The following is a 22,075-nucleotide window of genomic DNA, read 5'->3' on the forward strand; positions in this document are numbered from 1 at the left end:
CTTCCCGCTCAAGTTGGCTGCGGTAGGTGAATCCACTACAAAATTAAGTATAATTTACACAAAAACATTGCATAAAGTAGGAAATAATAGCACAGACCAATTCAGTAATTCTTGCGAGAATGAAGGAATTAAGAGATACAACTAATGTTATTGGTTTATAAACGGTTTGGTTTGATGCAGCTACAACTAATGTTATTGGTTTATAAACGGTTTGGTTTTAAAATCGCATGAAAGCACATATGAAGGCTAATGATAACAATATCAGTAGTCTTCTTTCCTGTAGAAATAGTCTCTGATTTTCCAGCCTCTTTTGGCTCTTGGACAGTTTTCTTTGGATCGGAATCTTATTAGATACTCCTATTAGATTTGGAGCAATATCCTCCTGATTCCAATTCAAGAAAATGCTCATTAGTGAAACTGCAAATACAATCTACTATCTAGTTTCCAATTTGCATAGATCTTAAACTTCTACTATATTTCAAGCACCAAACGAAGTTATGGTGCACAATGAATAGCTGCTGATGAAGTATTTGTCTAGTTTTTATCATTAAAGAAGAAAAAACAGTATCAAAATTTCTTGGCAGTTGGCTAAAAGAGATTTTAACTTGAAAGAAAATGCAAAAACCTATGTTTAGACTAGTTGTTTACAAAATAGACTTTTCTTAACTGGATGTAATCAATAAATGTGGCAACCTTGCTTTATCTGAGCATTGAAAGGCACTTCCAATGGAAAATCATCAGAAAATTACGTAAAAGAACAATTTTCCCCAGCCACTTGTACAATCCAATGAGCATAATTAGCATCGCTCTCAACAATCATTATTCAAGTGCTTCTACACTAGTCAATGATACCATATCCTAATACCAACCTCAGTCAATAAACAATGCTACATAGTGGAAAAAGCATGAATGCAAAGAGCCTTAAGCTGCACATTCTACAAGAAGAGCACATTCATGCAATTGCAACTTTCAATTCACGTAAAACGTTGCCGCGTTCCTTAATCCTTATCACGCACGCAAACATTAATCCTTGAAATACCTAGGCACCAATAATGATTTTTTCCATTAAATAACCCTTGAAAAGGAAAGATATAAAAGAAAAAATGAATACATGCACAATTTGAAATTGAAATTAAAAATACATCTTTAGCTCTGAGATTAAATATCACAGTGATCATATCGCACATTGTAGTAGGATCTGATGCCATAACTTGGTTTCCTTGCAGAAAAAATTGAATCTTCGGTGAATTTTACTACTCCTGCTGTAATCATTTCAATATCGCGTTACTTTTTAATGGGCTAAATTTGCATTGGGCTATTTTAAATTTAGCACTTTGTTTGCAAAAAGTTACCCGATATTTTAAATTTAGATTTGAAAATTTGTACGAAAAAAGGCATTTTTGCAACTACTATGTATATGTGTGTGAGACATTCTTGTTAAAAAATTAAAATAACGTCACAGAATAAATATTTTTATTTATAGTACTAGTATAATTCAAATCAATTACTACTAGTAGTGAATTTAATAATTGAACAATAGTGAAATACAATCAACTTTGAGAGAGATGCTCTAAATTCATCTTTTAGTTGTTGAAATAGATTTTATTTAGTCATCCAACGATGATACTCATATTAATTACTAACAATAGAAATTTGTGTATGATGGCATCGTCTTGTTCTAAGATCAGCATTAATATGTACAAAGTATTATGTTTTTTATGGTGTATATACAATACAAATAAAAGGAAATAAAGACTAATCACTCTTACATTGTTATTGTTAAAAAATCACGATATAATACAAGCGAGAAAGTAAATGGATCCAGGAGGAAAAAGTAAAAAAGAAAATAAACTATTATGTTTTTTATGGTGTATATACAGTACAAATAAAAGGAAATAAAGACTAATCACTCTTACATTGTTATTGTTAAAAAATCACGATATAATACAAGCAAGAAAGTAAATGGATCCAGGAGGAAAAAGTAAAAAAGAAAATAAACTTAAAATGGTATTTATTATAGAAAACATCCACTAGTTGTTAATAAACTACTTTATACATTATAATATAATTAAAGTTTGATCTTTTTTTAGAAGAGTGAACTAAGAATAAAAAATATTTAAAATTTAAAATAGAGTAAAATCTTGATATAAAAGTTTATTTTTGAAAATTTTTAGGTCCGAATAGCCCAATGGGTTAACCCGAAATCTAGTGGGTTAGGGTTAAATTTATGACCCAGAAATTTCATAACCCAGCAACTCGAATGGGTTAGCCCGATTCCGATACATCCTAGTTATAGAACGAATATGATCACATCCTATACTTCTCTCATTCAAAACCGCGTGAAGGGTTCTCTCTTTTCGAAGAATTGATCTCATAGTGAACCCTAATTTCTTTTGTTATTGACTTGTTTCAAATTGTGGTGAAGGGGCCGCAGCAGGTATGTTGAAACTTGAAATGATTCTTATGATTAAACTAGTATAAGCTTTACTGAATAGGTTTTTTCTTCATGTATTTGCGACCCTTTGTCCCGGCCATTGTAGCACGTGTGTCGCCCAGGGCATGATGACTTTGTAATTGTTTTGTGACCATTATGATAAACCTCTCCCTCTTTGATTAATTGTGGGAGTCGAAACAAGTGTTTCATCGTGTATTGATTTTTATAATTTGGTCACTCCGGCAAAAAAAAATCTGAATTCCCATTAAATCGAATTTTAGGATTCAGTTCTTTTTATTCATTGAATACTAACAAACAAAGTGTAAACACTAGTTGAGCAGATGGCATCATCATCATCATCGTCCTCGGTGAAACAACATGGTCGTGAATTCTCTCTAATGGAAATCAAGTCGGCTACCAACAATTTTAGCGGTAAGCATGAAATGGCGGAAGGAGGTTTTGGTAAAGTTTACAGAGGTTTCATCGACAACCAACAAACGATGGTGGCAGTGAAGCTCCTGAATAAAGCTTCCATTGAAACGCCAACCGGATTTCATGTGAAGATTGCCACACTTAGTCCGATCCACCATCGCAATATAGTGTCGCTTATTGGCTACTGCAAGGAGGAGGACGAGATGATTTTTGTGTATGAATACATAGCAAATCATACACTCGAAGATCACCTCCACAGACTATTAAAGGATGGTCACTCAGAGCTCTCATGGAATGAACGACTTACTATCTTGATTGGAGTTGCCCGAGCCTTTTGTCATCTTCAGTACTTCATCTGTGGAGGCTCATTTAAACAATATCGCGGCGTTAAGAGTTCAAATATCCTTCTAGATGACAATTTTGTGGCTAATGTTAGCTTGGATGACCTACATAGCCATGTTAGTACGACTGATATTGGCATGTTTCATCCATACTATTGTTTGTATAAGAGCCTTACAAGGGATAGTGACACATATTCTTTTGGGGTGATGGTGTTAGAAGTATTGAGTGGTAGATGGGAAGTTGATAATAGACGTCCACTTGAGGAACGCATCTTGCCCAGTTGGGCTTTATACAGAGAAGCTCGTGAGATTTTAGACCCTGTTTTTCATGGAAACCTCTCGTAAATCGTAATATAGCCTTGAGATATGTTGTGATATCGCTAAAAGGTGCTTGAATGAAGTACGAAAGAAACGGCCATATATGAGTGAAGTTTTGGCCCAGCTAGAGTTAGCCTAACTCGCGTCCCAATATGAATCGGTCAATCAAGAGAGCATTAACATGCCATCGTTAATCGTAGATCTTGCCATTCCACTAGCTGAGTTAGAGAACGTGAAAGATTTATTGGGATTCGGAACAAGAGGAAGTACTGTTTACTATGCACACTATGGTACCGGACAAGGTCCGGTGCATGTTGCTATTAAACAATGCAAGTGTCAGTTGCCAGAACAAGCATTTCTAGCATAGGTTTGACAATACAATTACTAAGTTCATGCATGAGTGATTTAAATTGCATAATTCATATATTACTATATTTGCATCTTGAGAAAGAACATATCGTTTTTTGTAGGTTTTAACACTATCAAAGCTTAATCATGAAAATGTGGCAAAGCTACATCGTTTTTGTATGACACTTGATATGGATTACTATGTGTACGAGTTCACTTCAGGAAGATCTCTACATGACATTCTTCATGGTGGGCTCCTCCTTATTTCATTCTTTATACTAATAATGACCTAATATCAAGGTTTGATTACTGGGGCTTCTATATGAAACAGAGGAATTAGAAGACGTGGAGCGGCCGCGTTACTTCGGAATTCCCATGGGCCAAAAGAATTAAAATTGCAGTTGAGGCTGCGAAAGGATTGTGCTACATTCATGGCGAGAAATCTGATTCATCGTCTTATCAAATCCAGCAATGTTTTAATTTTTAATGGTGGAAGTACGGCTAAGATAACTGATCTTCATATATGCAATCCATGTTCTTATAACTATCCTCCTATTCGTGGAGAAAGGCCGTCGTGCGAACTTTATCATCCACCAGTATGTTATTTTTCCTAGGAATTAAGAAAAATAGTATTGTGAATTTGTAGTTATAATATTATCATATGATGGCAGATATTCGAAAGACGGGGATAGTCAGGGAGGTGATGTTTACAGCTTTGGTATGGTTCTACTCGAACTCTTGACCGGGAAGAAACCACTAGATCCTACATTGCCGGAGGGAATGAACCCTGTGAGTTGGGCAACACCGCGACTAACTTATGATGAAGGGATACAGATGGTTATGGATGATAGAATCGGGGAAGACTACCCTCTCGTGGCAGTTGAAAAGGTGATAAAATCATACGAATTTCAAAATTTGTTGAAGCTGCTGGCATTGTGTTTGTTCTATACATATAATAACATTGTTTCCTTAGAAGAATAGCAGGGGAAATGGTGTTATGCATTGTTTCATGATTTTGATGTTTTGCTCAAAATTTCTATAGGTTCAAAACAAGAAGTCAGTTATAACATTATTTAAAACTTTCAGTAATTCTCTTACACCAAAAAGAAGAAAAATTCACATTGAAAGACAAAAAAATAGTAAAAGATTGGCCTGCAGTCGATACTTCCCTTTCAAGAATGAATCTTTTATTTTTATTTTTTTTAGCCTCGAGTTTGCAAGAATAGACAAATTTCTTGAGCCCATCATTTTTCCAACCAAATGAAAATAATTCAGACGACTTTTTTGGGGGAGAATTTTCGTAGACTTCTTGTAGTGTTTTCAAATAAAATTGGTCAATTATTGGGAAAGGTGCTAAACTCATCAATTTTCATGGTGTGCAGTCTAAATTATGTTTCATGATTTGTAGATAACGAATGAAATGCAATAATAAAGAGGTATACTACAATAATAGTAGAATGTTACATGCATCACGTATGAAAGTTCAACACAGATATTTCAGATAAAATTTTAGATGAATTTGGTTTGTGCTTGTTCTCATGGCACAATTCAAATCACACCTCTAAAATATGTAGTAATTTTGACTTTCTATATTATGGTGGAATTTTTTAAGGAAATCATCATGGGATATAAATCATCAATGAATATTGGAAATCTTTATTTATAAGTACAAACTATGATTACTGTAACATTTAGCTACATTCCTTATCTCATAGTACATTTAGGCCATCCATAATGGCAACAGCCCAGCAATAGCCTAGCCACTGCCACATCATCAGCACTAAAAATCCTCCTGCCACATCAGCAAAACAAGCAAATAACCCAGCAATAGCTCAGCCATAGTCTAGCCACATACTATCCATATTACTATTTAACAAATATATACAAAATGAAATAATTAACAGTCACACAATATACGAAATATAATTTACGAGACATATACGGGAAAATTTAAATAATACTATTAAAAATTTAAAAAGTACAATAATTTAAAAAAAAGTACAATAATTTAAAAAAAGTACATTAATTAAAAAAACAATAATAAAAAAGGAGTGACAATTCACTCCTCGTCTCCGTCGTCGTCTCCGCCGTCGCTCTCGCTCTCGCCCGGGCATCTGACCCCATCCACTTCCCACGGGGATCGAGGGAGTTTGTGACCCGCTACTCCCGGAACTAGGCTCGTTGTTGAGATCCATTTCTAGGTGTTGAGCTTGTACAGAAATTAAGATAGAGAGAGTACTCGTTAAAACAAGTGGTGCGAATGAAAATGACGAACAAAGCGCGTATATATAGTGTTTCGGAAAAAAAAATCGCGCTAGGCGGTGCGCTGGGCGATCCGGGCGCTGCAATGGCGCCGAGCGGACCGCCCAGCGCATCGCCCAGCGGTTTCTCTCTCCTTTTGCTGGGCGGTTTCTCTCTCCTTTTCTCCGCTGGGTGGTCGCAATGGTTCGCCTAGCGAACCGCCCAGCGCCGGCGCTCGGCTGGGCGGTCCGCTAGGCTCCATTGTGGATGGCCTTAAGATAAGATTATATAGCTTTAAACATCACCTATTTAAAACTTGGAGTCAATTTCAACATAATGTTTCAAAGCATATAACAATCAAAATAATAAAACATTTGGTACTACAATATTGTAAAATTGTACTAGTAAATATATAAATTATTACTACTAATTCTTATCATCCAAAAGCAAATGTAAAATTAATTAAAATAAAAAATAGAGGAGTTGTGTTGGGAGTGGTGGACCTCTTTAAATTGAATGAGAATTTAAAGCTGAGAGCAGCATTATAAAGGCAAAAGCTTCACACAATAAATATTCTTTAATGCCCCCACCAACCATTTATCATTTTCAACCAACTTTCATTTGTTTACATCATTTTAATTATTGTCATCATATTTAGGTATTTCCATTTATCGAAGTTTATGATGGAATGGTGAATTACATGTGTTGGTTAATGAAAAATATTCATCCTTATCTCATTAATATGATAAGTAATTCTTTTTAGGCTGCCCAATTAAGCTTTTGCTGTAGGAAATTAAACCTCCATTAATTACCTTTTTCCTTTTTTTACAAAATTTATTTAAATTATTAGAAAATGTAGTTTGCCCATCTAAAAATTTGTAAAAATAGCTGAACTTATAGTTTCCAATTCGACCAAATAAATAAATAGTAGTACTCCACTTCAATATTGACTATTAAGTGCTACAGTAGTATTTATTTTTGCACTTGATTAAGAGAGACTAAAATGGAAAGTATGGATGAAATAATGGAATAAAGTCGTACACATATAGAGTAGATAGAAATGAATGAATATGCTTTATTAATTGTAATTAATGTAACAATATCTATTAATTGATTAATTACCTTCATTTATCTAGTTCAGGTGCTTTGTAGCCTTCATAGGTAAATGCTGTTTGAAAATTATCACATTCACTTTCTCACCCAAACCAATCAAATGAACAATAATTAGAAGACTAAAGTCTAATTTTTGTCTCTTACATTTGCTTTAAAATTCTTTTTGATCTTATATATTAAATTTATGATTTTTTGGTCCATAACATATTGTTTTGGTATCTTTTGATCTCAAACATATTCTTTTAGTCCAAAATAACCATTTTCTGTTAAAATTAACAGATAAAATATTTGATCAATTTAATAACTTAATTATAATCTAGGACTACAGTCCAATTTTGATCTCGTACATTTTCCATAAAAAAAATTTAGGGTATTTATAAGAGACCAAAATTGGACTTTAGTCTAATTATAATATAAAATTATTGAATTATATATACGCTGTTTTGCTATATCATAACTGTAGAAGCTTATAAAATGATCAAATAAATCAACGATTGCATTTTCTAATTGATTTAAAGAATGTCAAGAAAAAATAAAGTCATGAAGATGACAGAACTAATATTTTTCAACGTAGTAGTATTATTTTATTTATTTATTTATTTTTCAACGTAGTAGTATTATTTTATTTAGTCCACGCTGGAAAAATAATGGCCTGTAGAAATAAGCCACGTGTCCAACTAATGAAAGCGCCAGCCCGCCTTCTCTTCTTGCTTTTTTCCACTGTACTTTTTTTTCCCGTTGATAAATGCATGACTCTCTCTCTCTCTCATCTACTCTGCAATAAAGTTTAGAGAGAGAGAGAGAGAGAGTGAGAAAGAGAGAGAAATGGCTATTCAATTGGTCCACTAAAGTCCATTGCCGGAAATCTCCCGCTCAATCTCCGTTTCCGGCAGGTTTCTCCGGTAAAACTTTGCCGCAGCTACTCCAATTTCTTCTCTATAAGGCTCAGGCGAAGTGTATTCTCGCATTTGAGCTTTGTCATTTCCTCTCAGATCGAAATAACTTCTACTCCTAAACCAAAATCCAGCTTTTTTCTCCGACCTCAACACATAAATTCGCTCTCTTTTCCTTATTCCTTTCCTTCGCTTTTAGCTTTCGGAAAAGCACTTATACCTAGTGTGATTTGGGGGCTTCCTCGGGGTGTGTGTGTGTTGCTTTTGTTAATGTCTGGTTAATTAGGGTGTTTTTGTTAATTACTTGTTCTAGGTTTTTCTGCAACCGTTCAGAGCTGAAATGTGGCGAAGCGCCACTTTTTCTATCTAAGTTTTCGAGGATTTGTGTTGTTTAGTGTTTTAAGTTTTAACGGAATTGAAGAATTAGTTACTGTTTCAGCTCAATTTCAAATTCAGCTTATCGGTTTTTGTTAGGTTTCCTTTTTTCGAAGGGGGGAATTCAGGGGTTGTCTTGTGTTGAGTTTTTGTCTATGCCTTAACTTAACTCGTCCGATTTCTTCGAAAATGAGGAGTGTTGTAAGCCTTGTGTTTCTTTCGTTTTTCGTTTGCCTATCTCCGCTGTTAGTGAATTCGTTGAGTCCGTCATTGAATGACGATGTTCTGGGATTAATTGTGTTCAAAGCTGATGTTAAAGATCCTGATGGGAAATTGGATTCGTGGAATGAAGATGACGATAGCCCATGTAACAATTGGGTTGGAATCAAATGCAACCCCAGATCCAACAGAGTCTCTGATCTTGTCCTTGATGGCTTCGGCCTCTCGGGAAAGCTCGGGAGGGGTCTTCTTCAATTGCGATTTCTGCGGAAGTTGTCGCTTGCGAACAACAATTTTACCGGGAGCTTGAGCCTCAACTTTGCTGAGCTCTCTGATCTGAGAGTCTTGGATTTGAGTGAGAATGGTTTGTCGGGGGAGATTGCTATTGATTTCTTTAGCCAATGTGGATCTCTAAGATCAGTTTCATTGGCTAAGAACAGGTTTTCAGGGCATGTTCCTGAGAGTCTGGGCTCCTGCTCGGCTCTTGCTTCGGTTAACCTCTCAGGTAATCAGTTCTCTGGGGCTTTGCCAGTGGGGATGTGGGCGATGACGGGGCTTAGATCGCTTGATTTGTCTGATAATATGTTGGATGGGGAAATTCCCAAGGGGATTGAAGGTTTGAACAATTTGAGGGTTATAAATCTGAGGGGTAATGAGTTCTCTGGTGAAGTGCCTTATGGGATTGGGAACTGTATGTTGTTGAGGTCAGTAGATTTGAGTCGAAATTCGTTCTCTGGTGGGCTGCCAACAACAATGCAGAAGCTTTCATTGTGCAACAATCTAGCTTTAGGTAGCAATGAGCTGACATGGGAGGTTCCTGAGTGGATTGGGGAAATGAGAAGCCTTGAGAACCTGGATCTTTCGGAGAACAATTTTACCGGCCAACTTCCGGTTTCTCTGGGGAAGCTTCAATCGTTGAAGATTCTTAATGTATCCAACAATGCCCTCACAGGGAGCTTGCCTGAATCCATGAGCAATTGTATAAACCTTCTGGCTTTTGACATTAGTCATAATGCCTTTACGGGTGGCGTCCCTTTATGGGTGTTCGAACTTGGTTTGCAGCAAGTTCTGTTTTCAGGCAACAGATTGAGCGGTAGCATTCACAATGCCTTAGCCTCTTCACCAGAGAACTCTCAGAAAAAGCTTTTGGTCTTGGATGTCTCCGGAAATGTGCTATCTGGCTCAATTCCAGCTGCCCTTGGGAATTTTGGCAGCTTGCAGTTAGTAAATTTTTCCAGAAACTCACTCGTTGGTGGGGTTCCATCAAGTATTGGACAACTGAAATTATTAAATTTTCTGGATTTGAGTGAGAATGGGTTGAATGGCAGCATTCCTTCAGAGATTGGAGGACTGACATCCCTTGAGGAACTAAGACTCGAGAAGAACGCACTGGGGGGCAACCTTCCTTTGTCAATTGGAGATTGCAGTTCACTTACGTCCTTGTAAGTGTTTTTCTTGGTTTCATAATCTATCATGCTACTTAGTTTGTAAATTTCCTGCATGTTCTTGCTTTTTAAATATCCTCAAACTTGATTCTCATTTTAGCACACTTCTTATAATTGCTAAATGATCATGTGAGAACTTATGGCTGGTTTTGCTGTTTTACTGTCTTAGTTTATGATGTACTGTAATTTTCCTTAAATGTATACAGACGTGATAGAGATTGATGTTTGTAAGGTGCTTACTGATATTGAGAACAAATGCATGATCCCATTACTGTAAGAAACAGATGTGCCTTATGACTTGGATCATAAAATAATAAAATCCACTACATTTATGAAAATATGCTGAACTTATGAAGTCTGTTAGGCGATCATATATTCATATATAATTTCTGCTATTCTGCGAATGTTCGTTCATACTCTGTTTAAATTGCAGGTATCTCGCGCATAATGAAATAACTGGTCCTATTCCTGCTTCCCTTTCAAAGCTCTCTAACCTTCAAGCTGTTGACCTCTCTTTCAACAAACTGACTGGAGCCCTACCGAAGCAGCTGGCAAATCTTGTGCGCCTTCAGTTATTTAACGTTTCACACAACCAGCTACAAGGTGAACTTCCAGCTGGTAGTTTCTTCAACACCATTGATCCAGCATCTGTATCAGAAAACCCGTCTCTTTGTGGATCGGCTGTCAAAAGAACTTGCTCCAAAGTCCTTCCCAAACCTATTGTCCTCAATCCAAACTCTACTGATGATACAACGCCTACTACCGTTGCTCCAAGCTTTGGCCGTGGAAAGAAGATCCTCAGCATTTCTGCCCTAATAGCTATCGGTGCAGCAGCTGCCATTGTGATTGGTGTTATTACCATCACTGTTCTTAACCTTCGTGTACGTTCTTCCATGTCTCGCTCTGCAGTAGCTCTTACTTTCTCTGGTGGGGATGACTTCAGCAAGTCGCCTTCCACGGATGGAAGTTCTGGGAAGCTCGTCATGTTCTCGGGTGATCCTGACTTTAGCACGGGGGCGCATGCCCTTCTGAATAAAGATTGTGAACTTGGCCGTGGAGGATTTGGGGCCGTCTACCGGACTATGCTTAAGGATGGACGCTCTGTTGCCATCAAGAAACTCACTGTGTCTAGTCTTGTCAAGTCCCAAGAGGAATTTGAGAGGGAAGTGAAGAAATTGGGCAAAGTTCACCATTCCAATCTTGTTGCACTTGATGGTTATTACTGGACTCCCTCATTGCAGCTTATCATTTACGAATTCGTCTCTGGTGGGAATCTGTACAAGCATCTCCACGAAGAAGGCGAAAACTACCTGTCATGGAATGACAGGTTCAACATCATTCTTGGTGCTGCGAAAGGGTTGGCTCATTTGCACGAGATGAACGTGATTCACTACAACTTGAAATCTAGCAACATACTGATTGACAGCAACGGAGAAGCTAAGGTTGCAGACTACGGCCTAGCAAGGCTGCTGCCAATGCTGGACCGGTATGTACTAAGCAGCAAGATCCAGAGCGCTCTTGGTTACATGGCGCCCGAATTCGCATGCAAAACTGTCAAGATTACTGAGAAATGTGATATCTATGGTTTCGGCATACTGATCCTGGAGGTAGTGACCGGGAAGAGGCCAGTTGAGTACATGGAGGACGACGTGGTGGTCCTCTCAGACATGGTGAGAGGAGCGCTCGAAGAGGGGAAGGTCGAGGAGTGCGTTGATGGGAGGTTGCAAGGGAAGTTCCCGGCTGAGGAGGTGATCCCGGTGATGAAACTAGGTCTGATTTGCACTTCGCAGGTGCCGTCGAACAGGCCTGACATGGCAGAAGTGGTTAACATATTGGAGCTCATCAGATGCCCCTCGGAAAGCCAGGATGATTTGGGAGATTCAAGCTAACTGTTAGGTGATCATAATGTGCAAGTCAAGAAGAAATCTGTATTCTTTCTCCCTTTCCATTTTAATTTGGCAGAATTTTTGTTAGATCTGTAATTCCTTTCGTTTTCCATTGTTGCACTTGGGAATTCGAATTTATTTCGCCGTATTTGGACGTTTACAGGGTAAATGGTGGATTTTGTCTCATCGTTTATTGCATTAGTTTATTCTCCATTCCTGGCTCATCCAACCTTGTTTCTTGTTTTGTCTATTATCCTTGGTTCCTTGTGTGTATGTGAGAGACACAGATGTACATATTTTTGCTTGATAAACGAATGATATGCTTGTAAATTACTACTCCTTCCATCCCACAATAAGTGTCGGGTTTCAAAAAAATTAGTCCCCACGTTAGAGGTAAATTGAGTAAATTTCCTCGGTTTCTTAATATACGTACAAGTAAACACAAATAAATATATGAACTGTTATCCAATTCGATTCGATATGATGTGTATTTACGTATGGGGCGATGTTAAGCCAATGATCTGGAACTGGTTCATTTTCTTTGAGGCTCTGATGAAATCTGAGTTGTGAATATAAAAAAGAAAAGTGAAAGAAGGGAATGGGCAAACCATACAAGTAAAGAAAGGAGAAAATGCAGGGGAATCCAACTTTATTGCTGTTACTTTTATATTTTTTTAAATAATGTCAATATTTGTTTAAATGCATTTTTTGTTGCTTAGTATTCAGACAAGTTGGAATAATATTTTTCACACTTTCAAAGTCACATGAAGGACTTATGTTAGGTCTGAAATTCACATGTTTTTTCTTCTTCTTCTTGGTGTCTTTTTCTTGCATTAGAAACTTATATGTTTGGAGGCATATCTTTCTGCGGTTTTTGACTCTTTCTTGTCATATTAATTCTATGCTACTATTTTGTTGTTTACTCTAAGTCGTATGTTCATCTCTGAATTATTCTATGCCAATATATATGTCCAATCATTTTCCTATCCCAACTATATTATAAATATATATAGACAATCTTGCATGAAAATTACCAGAATACAAACATATAAATTATATACAATACAAGGCTCATATTTGCTTCGATGTCACAAGCATGACCTTATCATCTTTTCGAGATGAAATGACAAAAATATTTAATGCTGAATTTATGCCATTTTAATGAAAACATTATCTAGGAGCATGTGAATTGGTGCCCAAAATGAGTTGTCACACTAACCCTATGGTTTAAATTAAATATAATGATGTTGGCACCTAAACAACCTAACCAAATTGCATTTTCAACATTGGCTGGCACTTGTGACAATTCATTAATATATTATATAATATAGTATATTATTTTTTTATAGTTTATGTGGTAATAATAGGCATGCATTATGGAGCATGCTTGATGCAATCGATAGTCATTTAAACAATCATGTCATGCAGTTGGAAATCCAATCATTTGTTTGATTTTCGATTGGATGGAAAAGGGAGAATAATAATCGAGTGAATTAAAATAGGGGACAAATTTAGTGTTGACAAAGGCATATTTAAAGCATAAATTATTAGGTCGGAGTTTGCAAATTATTTTGTCAAACGATATTTTGCACAATAACTCACACAAAATACTAATTAAACAATTTATTTACAAGTATAGCATGATTTTAGTTAATCGTTTATTGGTGCGTCATTATGAGGCCTATGTAAGATTCGTATATCTTGTGACTTATAGTAATCTCATGTTTTATTGCCGTATTTAAAATGTTATCATAAATATACACATGACATGCATTGATGTATAATGTATCGAACCAATCACGCAAGTAATTTCCATTTAAAGTCGTTTTCATAAAAAAAAAATCCATTTACAATTAAACACTATTCTAACTAAACTTCTAAAAAAAGCACCATATTATTTTTGATAAGGGTAAGTCTATGTGGCCATAATATGGCTGGCCATAAATGGCATTTCTGTAAATATATGTACTTTTAAATATTAATAAAATAATTGTCTCATTTAATGCTTAATTCAATTGACAACATTGCCCTTTCTTTTTAATTCACAATACCATTCCTTTTTTTAGACGTTCCTCAACTACTAGTACTACTTTATTTCTATTTATATTATACTTTATTATATAATTTTAGTAATAGTGTTTTTAGTTTTCTTTTTCAAATTTTGTATTTTTCAAATTTTTTTAAGGTTAATTGAAATTATCAATTCAATGTAAAATCAATGAAACATCCAATTATTTCAACTATGTATAGATCTACCAATTGAATATCAAATTATTCAATTAAATATAAAATTTATTGAATTTCATGATTATAAGATTAATTATAAAAATATTTTGAAAATCTATTGACTGAGATCAGTCAAAAAAAAAATTTGAGTCAAAGAAAGATAGATGGTAAAAATTAAGGACTCGTTAATTTTATACTCCACTAATTTGCTTAAAAATCAAAATTCATTTTGTCCATTTTTTTTCTATAACTTAATAAATTAATATAAAACAAAACAACATTTGGGATGTAAATAGTAGTAGTAGTATAGTTAAATTGATTAAAACTGAATAGTGGTAGTAGGAGGATAGTTAAAATTGATTAAAATTATAAAATTATTTTTCGTAATTAATTCCGTTAATATTAGTTCAAATTGATTGTAGCATAATTCAACAATGAATAGTAAATTGAAAAAAAAACATGTTTCATACTTACCCCACAAAAGTATGCACTTTTATTTGGACACAAATTTTAATACACGGTTGATAAAGTAAAAGATAAAAAAAAACAATTAAAGTATTATCAGTAGAGATTGTATTTTACCTCTTTAGAGAAAAAATAGTTTCTAAAATTATAAAGTACATATTATTGTGGGACGGACTAAAAATGATAGATTATATAATTTTGTGGAACATAATTACTTAAATTGAGAATTTGTTTATGACAATAAGACTTCCTTGCAATTTTGTAGAAGTTTATTGTATCATACTTTACTATAATATTTATAAATATAATGTCTCAAGCTTATAAAATTATTAATCATATTATTTCATACTCCTACAATTTATTTATTTTCAAATTATTTTAAAATTTGTTCATATATCAATTTAATACTTGTGATTTTTTAACTTATAAAATTATAACTTCTATTTATTATGATTTTCAAACTTAGACCATCTCCAACCAATAACCATACACCAAATCTCATTTTTTATGTAGAAAATTTCTCAGGTAGACTATAAACTCAAACTAATTTTTATGTTTTTCTATATAACGTCAGATATGAAGCTACTGCAAAATTTTTATGAAATATATACTTAAAAAATGACGTAAATAATTTGAGTAAAATTAATTTTTAGATCTATGTGGCATTACATTTCCTTAATAATGAGTATGTTGTGATATAATACCAAGGTTAATTATATTTAATATTTAAGATTAGTTATAAAATTTTAAATTTAGTAAATAATTAAATCTGAATTATTTTGACAAATTATTAATATTATATTATAGTATGTGTTCTAGTTAAAATTAAATTATTCAATATACTAAGCAGTAAAGTAATCTGTAGTATAATTGGAAATGCATTACCATTTTATTATTCCGTTTCCACTGCCTTATGTATATTAAGTCACCTTCAAGAGCAAATACTATGAGTATGACTAAAAAGAAATAAAAACTAAGAAAATAAGAAAATAAGAGAAGAAATAATTAGTATAGGGCGTATATATAAAGGCTAAGCAAATATTTCTAGGAGATTTAAGACAAATGGTAAAGTAGTCAAAGAAATTTTGATACTTTCTAAGTGCATTAAATTTAATTATAAAATATGATTATGACCGGCCATAATATGATCATTTAGCATCACCCTTTTGATAAATATAGTATACATGCTTTGGAATATTTTGAGCTACTCAAGAGTCAAGAGTCAATATTGTGTCAGGCTTCGATATATGATGATAAAAGTGAGCAATGGGTGAAAGTGATATTAATTCAACATTAATCACCTATATGTATCTGCTATTTGATGTTTCCCAATTAAAAAGAAAACAACTAAGAAGAGTGGAAACATTTAGACACATTGTGGGCATTTGGTTTGAGTAATAAAATATGGAGTAATTAGTTACATAATTCAACTTAATTTAATGTTTAGTTTCTATGATTAGAAATACTCAATCAAAATCTGGTGTTTTTTCTATTTTTTGTATTTAATCATACTATATATTAGTAATTTTTTTCATAAATAACTAATAAAACAAAAAATTAAATAATCCAAATAATCTAATCCAATTCCGATTACATCTTATTGATTCTATCATATCCACCCAATTAAATTTCCCAAATTATATGAAGATGCACCCCCATGATAAAGTAAATCAAGAAGAATATTAGGCACATTCCAAAGCAATCTTAGGATTGTTAAAAGGAGATTTCTAATATCACTTTTCACAACTTTTTATATTTGCACTTTTACTTTATTGGGCTATGTTTTAAGCATCTACATGTGTTTATGTTGGACCAAGAATATATATAAGCTTTCTCAAAACAAAATTAAAAAGTGTATACAAGCACTTTCTTGAAGTGAGAGTGATGCCCATAATTTTTTTGTTTTATTTTCAATGTAAGCCCATGACGTTTAAAATTGCCTAAAAATAAATAGGAACTGTCACACCACTAACTGATTTATGTACAATTTCAAGACAACTCCACTTATAGATAATAAAATCACAAAACATAACCACAATAGTCCTATTCCTTTATTTTAGACTATGTTAGTTTGTTCTGTTAAAGGCACTAATTTTAAGTGTACTAATTATAATTCCGATGAGAATATTGGTAAATAAGAAGTGGAGTACTAACATTAAGTGTTATAATTGTGTTGTGTTTAGTATAGTTATTGTTAAATTTTGCAACACAACAAAGCCATAAAATAGAAAGAAAACGACCCTAAAATTTTACGTGGGAAATGCAAAACGGGGAAAGACAGAGAAAAATATGGCTTAAACCAAAATAGTGAGAGATTACAAAATGGATTAGTGAAACAACATTAATCACATAACTCTAATCGTGGCTCCTAATAATATTAAATATATAACCTAATGGGCTCAAAGGCCCAACATATAATTCCCGATGGTCTGGCACATCAACAAAAGGAAAAGGATCACAAAATAGCAATTATTAAGAACAAAATACGACATTAGGTTATGAACGGACCGAAATAACAAAATGTATCACTACTTTATGGAGTGATGTTACAGTGGTGGTTCGCGGTGTTATCAAAAGGTTGGGCTCAAGTTTTGGGCTGCAAATGTTTAAAGGGTTGGGCTTGGGAATAAAAATGATATGGGCCGAGTACAATTTCAATAGATTGGACCTTGAATTAAATTATTTAAGAGGTTAATCATGCGTTGTGTCTCCAACTTTCGCATTTGCCATAATATATCGATCCAAAATGTTTAATTCATATCATGTACTACCTCCGTATTTGAAATACAGACACATTTGATAAAGTAAGAGATAAAAATTGAAAAATAAGAAATAGAATGAAAAAAATAAATAAAGCAAGAGAGATGAAGAGTAAAAATAATAAAACAGTATTAGACTATAAATGGATTATGAGGTCCAAAATAGAAATAATTTCTATTTTTAAAATACGGAGGTAGTTTTAAAATCCAACAAGCCGGAACCGTGAGTCAACCTGCCGATTCTTAGGTACTCATCAATTTTTAGTGTAATTTATATGGATTTACGCACTACAATTTGAACACTTGAATACATTCTTCTTTTCCCTTTTGGGACATATGAAACGATACCAAAAAAAAATTAGCGTGACTCATAAATTCATTTTTGCTATCCTTTCCTTTTGTTACTTTTTTCTTTTTATTCCTTTTAAGTTTTCTTATGAACTGTAGATCAATTAGGGTTTTTTGTAACTCAACTCTAGCTTTATTTCTTAAATCTTGATTTTCTAGTTGGCCTTAAGCGAAAAGCATGCTATTGTCAAATGTAAGTTGTAAAAACTCAATAAAACTAGCTTGGTGTTTTTATTCACTTCTTATTTTTTTTATCTACTTTTCGGACTTTGTGATCCTGTAGATTCAAACCGATTTATGATGATTCAGGAAAATGTATGATACTTTTAATTAGAGTATGAAATGTACAAGGTAGTAGATTATATTAAATGGCAAATGAATTATTCAAAAAAATAATTGAAGATAGTAAATACCAATATTTGTACGTAGCAAAACCCCTATCAATTTATGCTATCCAAATAATCCCAACATCATTGATTTTGTCTCTTGTTAGTATGACTTCGTTTTAGTAAATTTTAATAAACTGAGAAATCAAATTTAATAATCTACATACACTTTGACAAGATAAGCAAAATACAAATTTGAAATGAAAGATTAGTGTATATTGGTAATAGTAAAAGAAATCCAAGACTACATAATCCAAGTCTAGTCAAGAATATGAATGGCAGTTAGGAAGCTTAGGATAACTGGTAACAAGGTAAGTTTTCCTTCGACAACAAGAAGTTGCAAGTCGAATATATCGAAGCAGCAGCAGCCCTTATAGCTAAACCCTTTTCGAAATCTTCTGCTCCTCCTAATCTGCATTTTCAAGAATTCAGCAATGTAACAAGAAAGGTATCAATTGCCAATGGCACAAATATTCTTCGTCGTGTGAAGCTGCTATAATCGAACTGTTTTAATCGTTTGAACAAATCATAAAGTTCAGTAGGATCAATGTAGGGATTCTCAAGGAGGAAAGTGAGAACATCCTTCTTCGGTTACGTTGCTATAGTATGTATATATACACGTTACGGATGAACTAACATGGACTTGAAAATGAGAATATAAGGGAAGCAGATAAAGAATAACAACAAAGGCTGACTCCAATTAGTAGAAACTGTTGATAGTAAGTGAGTGGTAAGTTATCAAGTATAACGTTGATTACAAGAAAGTCGAAATTTTACCTGTTGTCGTATCTGGGAGGAAATCCCTGCTCTGAAGGGTGATGCAAACCATTTGTGCTGAGACCAACTTCACAATATGACTGCATTTCCTTCACTTGGTTCAGCCAATTCTCCTGATAATATTCGATGAGAGTGATCATTCAGGTAACTAGTCTATCAATCAAATGCACAGCCAACGAGACAAACGACAAATATGTTGAATAAAGGGAATAAAAAGAGATAAACGCTCAAACAAGATATGTGAGCAAGTTGGAAATGCCTGAAAGAAGATGTAATATGTAAACACAGATCCAATACATGTATGCAAGAGATGATTCCTCGAGTAAATATGCTAAGAAACCTCACCAGATGGCCTTCTTCTTCGGAAAGTGCTTTATCCATTTGTCCGAAGAGAGTGCTCCATCTAACAGAGTGAGCATCAGCAGTTGCTTGGTCAAAATGGCTAGTAGTAGAACTTATCATTGGTACATTATTCTCTTGGTTAGACGAAAACTCTCTGGATATCAGGAGGGGAAGTTCTGTGTTAATAACTGCACGAACTCTCTTTTTACTGCGTCTTAGTGCTGCATATAAAGACCAATCTCTATCAGAAAATGTACACTACCAATACGAAACTTTATATAATTGAAAGACAAAAAAACCCTGCCTGCAAGCCGCCCTCTTATATCTTGATGTAGAAGCTCCAACCATTGTGTAGCTATATTAGCAGCTGAAATCGAACCAAAATCCATTTCAGCTATCGAGCATAAATAAGACTATCCAAAAGAAAGTGGTAAGATGTTTAACTACCATGTATCAAACCATAGAATCAAAATAAGAATTCAAGTAAACAACCTTTCAGAGAAAGTGAGGTGACGCTGCTAATGTTGGCCGATTCATCGCTTGACAAGCAGCTGGCATTCTCTGTGCCAACTACCACAGATGAAGGTAGTTGCAGTGGCAGTCTTTCATCCTCATTCTCCTTTACACAACGTGAAGTCATTCTAGGACCATCGCCTCTTGTGATCTCCGTATTTGGATATACTGATTTCGAGAAGAAAGCATACTCCCCCATCTCCCTTTTCCCTAGTATAGCTTCCCTTCTTTCAGAGAGCTCATGTGCACCCGTCTTGATTTGATTACGTTTACTTTCGTCCTTCTTTGATCTCACTAAGGCCTCTATAATCGAGTGAACCTGTTTGCTGTTTCTCACATGGTTTATAATACCGGGATTAAGCCCATTAAGCAAGCCACTTGGAGCAGCTGCTCTTGCAAATCTATCAATCTGTTCCTTCTTTGCAAGCTCCATTTTCTTCTTCATTACATCGTTGCTAGATTTCTTCCTCCCACGCACCTTTGGCACTGCGAGAGGTGGAGCTCCATACGAGCTAGACAAGTAATTATTTTGTTTCAAGCCCTTCCAGACTCTCATTGGATCCTTCGTCTCCAACGGGCCAACTGAACTGACACAATCAGAGTCATCTCGAGACCTCAAATGCTCGTGCATTTTACAAGGCTCATTGTTAGAACTTGAAACATGAGCAGCATTTAGGTCCAAGTCGAACCCTCTAGCCTTAGTTAGGCCATCGTTGTAATGCAAATCTTCCTTCTCAGATGCCGGGAGGTTATTCGATTCATCGCCAACCACACAACTGGCAGAACCAGCATGAACATTCAGATCAAGCACTCTTGAATCCGGATTCATCGAATCACTTCTTTCTCTTCCTACATGAATCCAATCATCATTGTTATATTTTGGTTTTCATCTAATTTGACACAATTGCACATGACAGAACAGAATGAAACAAGATGTTTACCTAAACCATAACAACCAAACAAAAAATGGGGAAACAGGAAACAATTAGGAACATGATAATGCATTCTAAAATCACTAGATTTCTCTCAATCAATAACACACTCTGCAGAAATGAATCTTTAAATTCAAAAACTAATTCATTTCGAATGTCACAATTGACATAGCAAATGTAAAAACTGAATCTTTAAACAACACACAAAACATCAAAGTCCAAATAAAACAGTAAAACCATTTCAAGAAAATTTACCTTCGGCGCGAAAAACTGATTCAAGATCGCGCATTTTCACTCTCTTTTGAGAAGATTCGGAGGTTTCTTCAATTTCCATACAACCCCTCTTCTGTTCCAGCCAAATCAAAACCCAATATCAGTTTCACAAATAAAGAAACCGAAATTAGTTCAAAAAAATCCAACCTTTGATTCAGATCTGTGAGTTATTGGAGACTGATTCTGCACCGAACGCTCACCATCCATGATAGGAAAAGATCTTTCAAATTAATTTCAAGAATTTAAAGCCGCTCTTTGCTGAGCAAAACCTCAAATTCAAACTGAAAACTTTCTATTTTAATCGGTCCTTGGACAAGGGAAACAATGGCAAAATTTGAAAATGGTCAACGGGGTTATGACTGTAACTCTCTCAATGTGAGAGATGTGTATCGGATTTTGAATTGCAGAGGGAGCGCGCTGAGAATTAAAGAAGGCGCTTTGGTTTTATTTGTTTTTTGCTTTTTTTTTGGGTATTCAGATTTCAGATTTTTAAATTCAAATGGAAGTTCGGACAAAAGGTGGCTTTGCCGCGAATTTGCAGTTTGGTCCTTCCATCCTTGCAAATTCTTCACATGTCTAATTAAGTACACTTTCTAAATTGTGTGTGTTGAGTTATTATCGTATCAATTTGATAAATGATCTAATTAGTACAATTTGTAAATTGTGTGTGTTGAGTTATTATCGCATCAATTTGATAAATTATCTAATTAATAAGAATTGATCTGAATCTGATATGCTAGGAAAACTATCAATTCGAAGAAACATCCAATTTGCTATTCAAACCCGAGCCGACCCGCACATGATATGAAGGCATTATCGACACAACAAAGACATGAATCTGATTTACACGATTAAAGTATGATATTACACGATTAAGTCAGATATTACATAATTTAACATGATATATACGATAAAATACCGATTTACTTAATTAAAACGTGATGTACACAATTAAATCCAATATATATGATGAAAACATATTACTACTACACAGTTTATACTATAAAAA

General features: G+C 34.4%; 3 protein-coding genes across 3 annotated transcripts; 2 read left to right on the plus strand and 1 right to left on the minus strand.

Annotated features, from left to right (window-relative positions):
• The first annotated feature begins 2,775 nt into the window (after positions 1 to 2,775).
• Positions 2,776 to 3,552, plus strand: LOC121764461 (probable serine/threonine-protein kinase PBL23). Its single transcript, XM_042160475.1, has one exon. It carries the CDS (start codon positions 2,776 to 2,778, stop codon positions 3,550 to 3,552), a length of 777 nt encoding a protein of 258 aa, XP_042016409.1.
• A 4,448-nt stretch (positions 3,553 to 8,000) lies between these two features.
• LOC121765423 (probable LRR receptor-like serine/threonine-protein kinase IRK) lies at positions 8,001 to 12,258 on the plus strand. The gene is made up of 2 exons (XM_042161578.1): positions 8,001 to 10,156; positions 10,593 to 12,258. The coding sequence occupies exons 1-2, from the start codon at positions 8,685 to 8,687 to the stop codon at positions 12,046 to 12,048; spliced, it is 2,928 nt and encodes a 975-aa protein (XP_042017512.1). The 5' UTR covers positions 8,001 to 8,684; the 3' UTR covers positions 12,049 to 12,258.
• A 6,150-nt stretch (positions 12,259 to 18,408) lies between these two features.
• Positions 18,409 to 21,526, minus strand: LOC121763848. The gene is made up of 7 exons (XM_042159938.1): positions 21,214 to 21,526; positions 21,049 to 21,139; positions 19,841 to 20,710; positions 19,653 to 19,715; positions 19,352 to 19,569; positions 19,007 to 19,119; positions 18,409 to 18,641 (listed from the first exon to the last, which is right to left on the minus strand). The coding sequence occupies exons 1-7, from the start codon at positions 21,271 to 21,273 to the stop codon at positions 18,521 to 18,523; spliced, it is 1,536 nt and encodes a 511-aa protein (XP_042015872.1). The 5' UTR covers positions 21,274 to 21,526; the 3' UTR covers positions 18,409 to 18,520.
• Positions 21,527 to 22,075: the final 549 nt, after the last annotated feature.

Source organism: Salvia splendens, chromosome 14, assembly GCF_004379255.2.
Source record: "Salvia splendens isolate huo1 chromosome 14, SspV2, whole genome shotgun sequence".
Taxonomy (NCBI): Eukaryota; Viridiplantae; Streptophyta; class Magnoliopsida; order Lamiales; family Lamiaceae; genus Salvia; species Salvia splendens.

Bases quoted from the DNA above. Each gene is read 5' to 3' on its own strand.
- LOC121763848 (XM_042159938.1), bottom strand. From the start codon at position 21,273: ATGGATGGTGAGCGTTCGGTGCAGAATCAGTCTCCAATAACTCACAGA. The intron at 21,140-21,213 runs GTTGGATTTTTT...TGGCTGGAACAG, and splicing joins CTCACAGATCTGAATCAAAG to AAGAGGGGTTGTATGGAAAT. The intron at 18,642-19,006 runs GTAAAATTTCGA...TTGAAAATGCAG, and splicing joins CCTCCCAGATACGACAACAG to ATTAGGAGGAGCAGAAGATT.
- LOC121765423 (XM_042161578.1), top strand. From the start codon at position 8,685: ATGAGGAGTGTTGTAAGCCTTGTGTTTCTTTCGTTTTTCGTTTGCCTA. The intron at 10,157-10,592 runs GTAAGTGTTTTT...TTTAAATTGCAG, and splicing joins TGCAGTTCACTTACGTCCTT to GTATCTCGCGCATAATGAAA.
- LOC121764461 (XM_042160475.1), top strand. From the start codon at position 2,776: ATGGCATCATCATCATCATCGTCCTCGGTGAAACAACATGGTCGTGAA.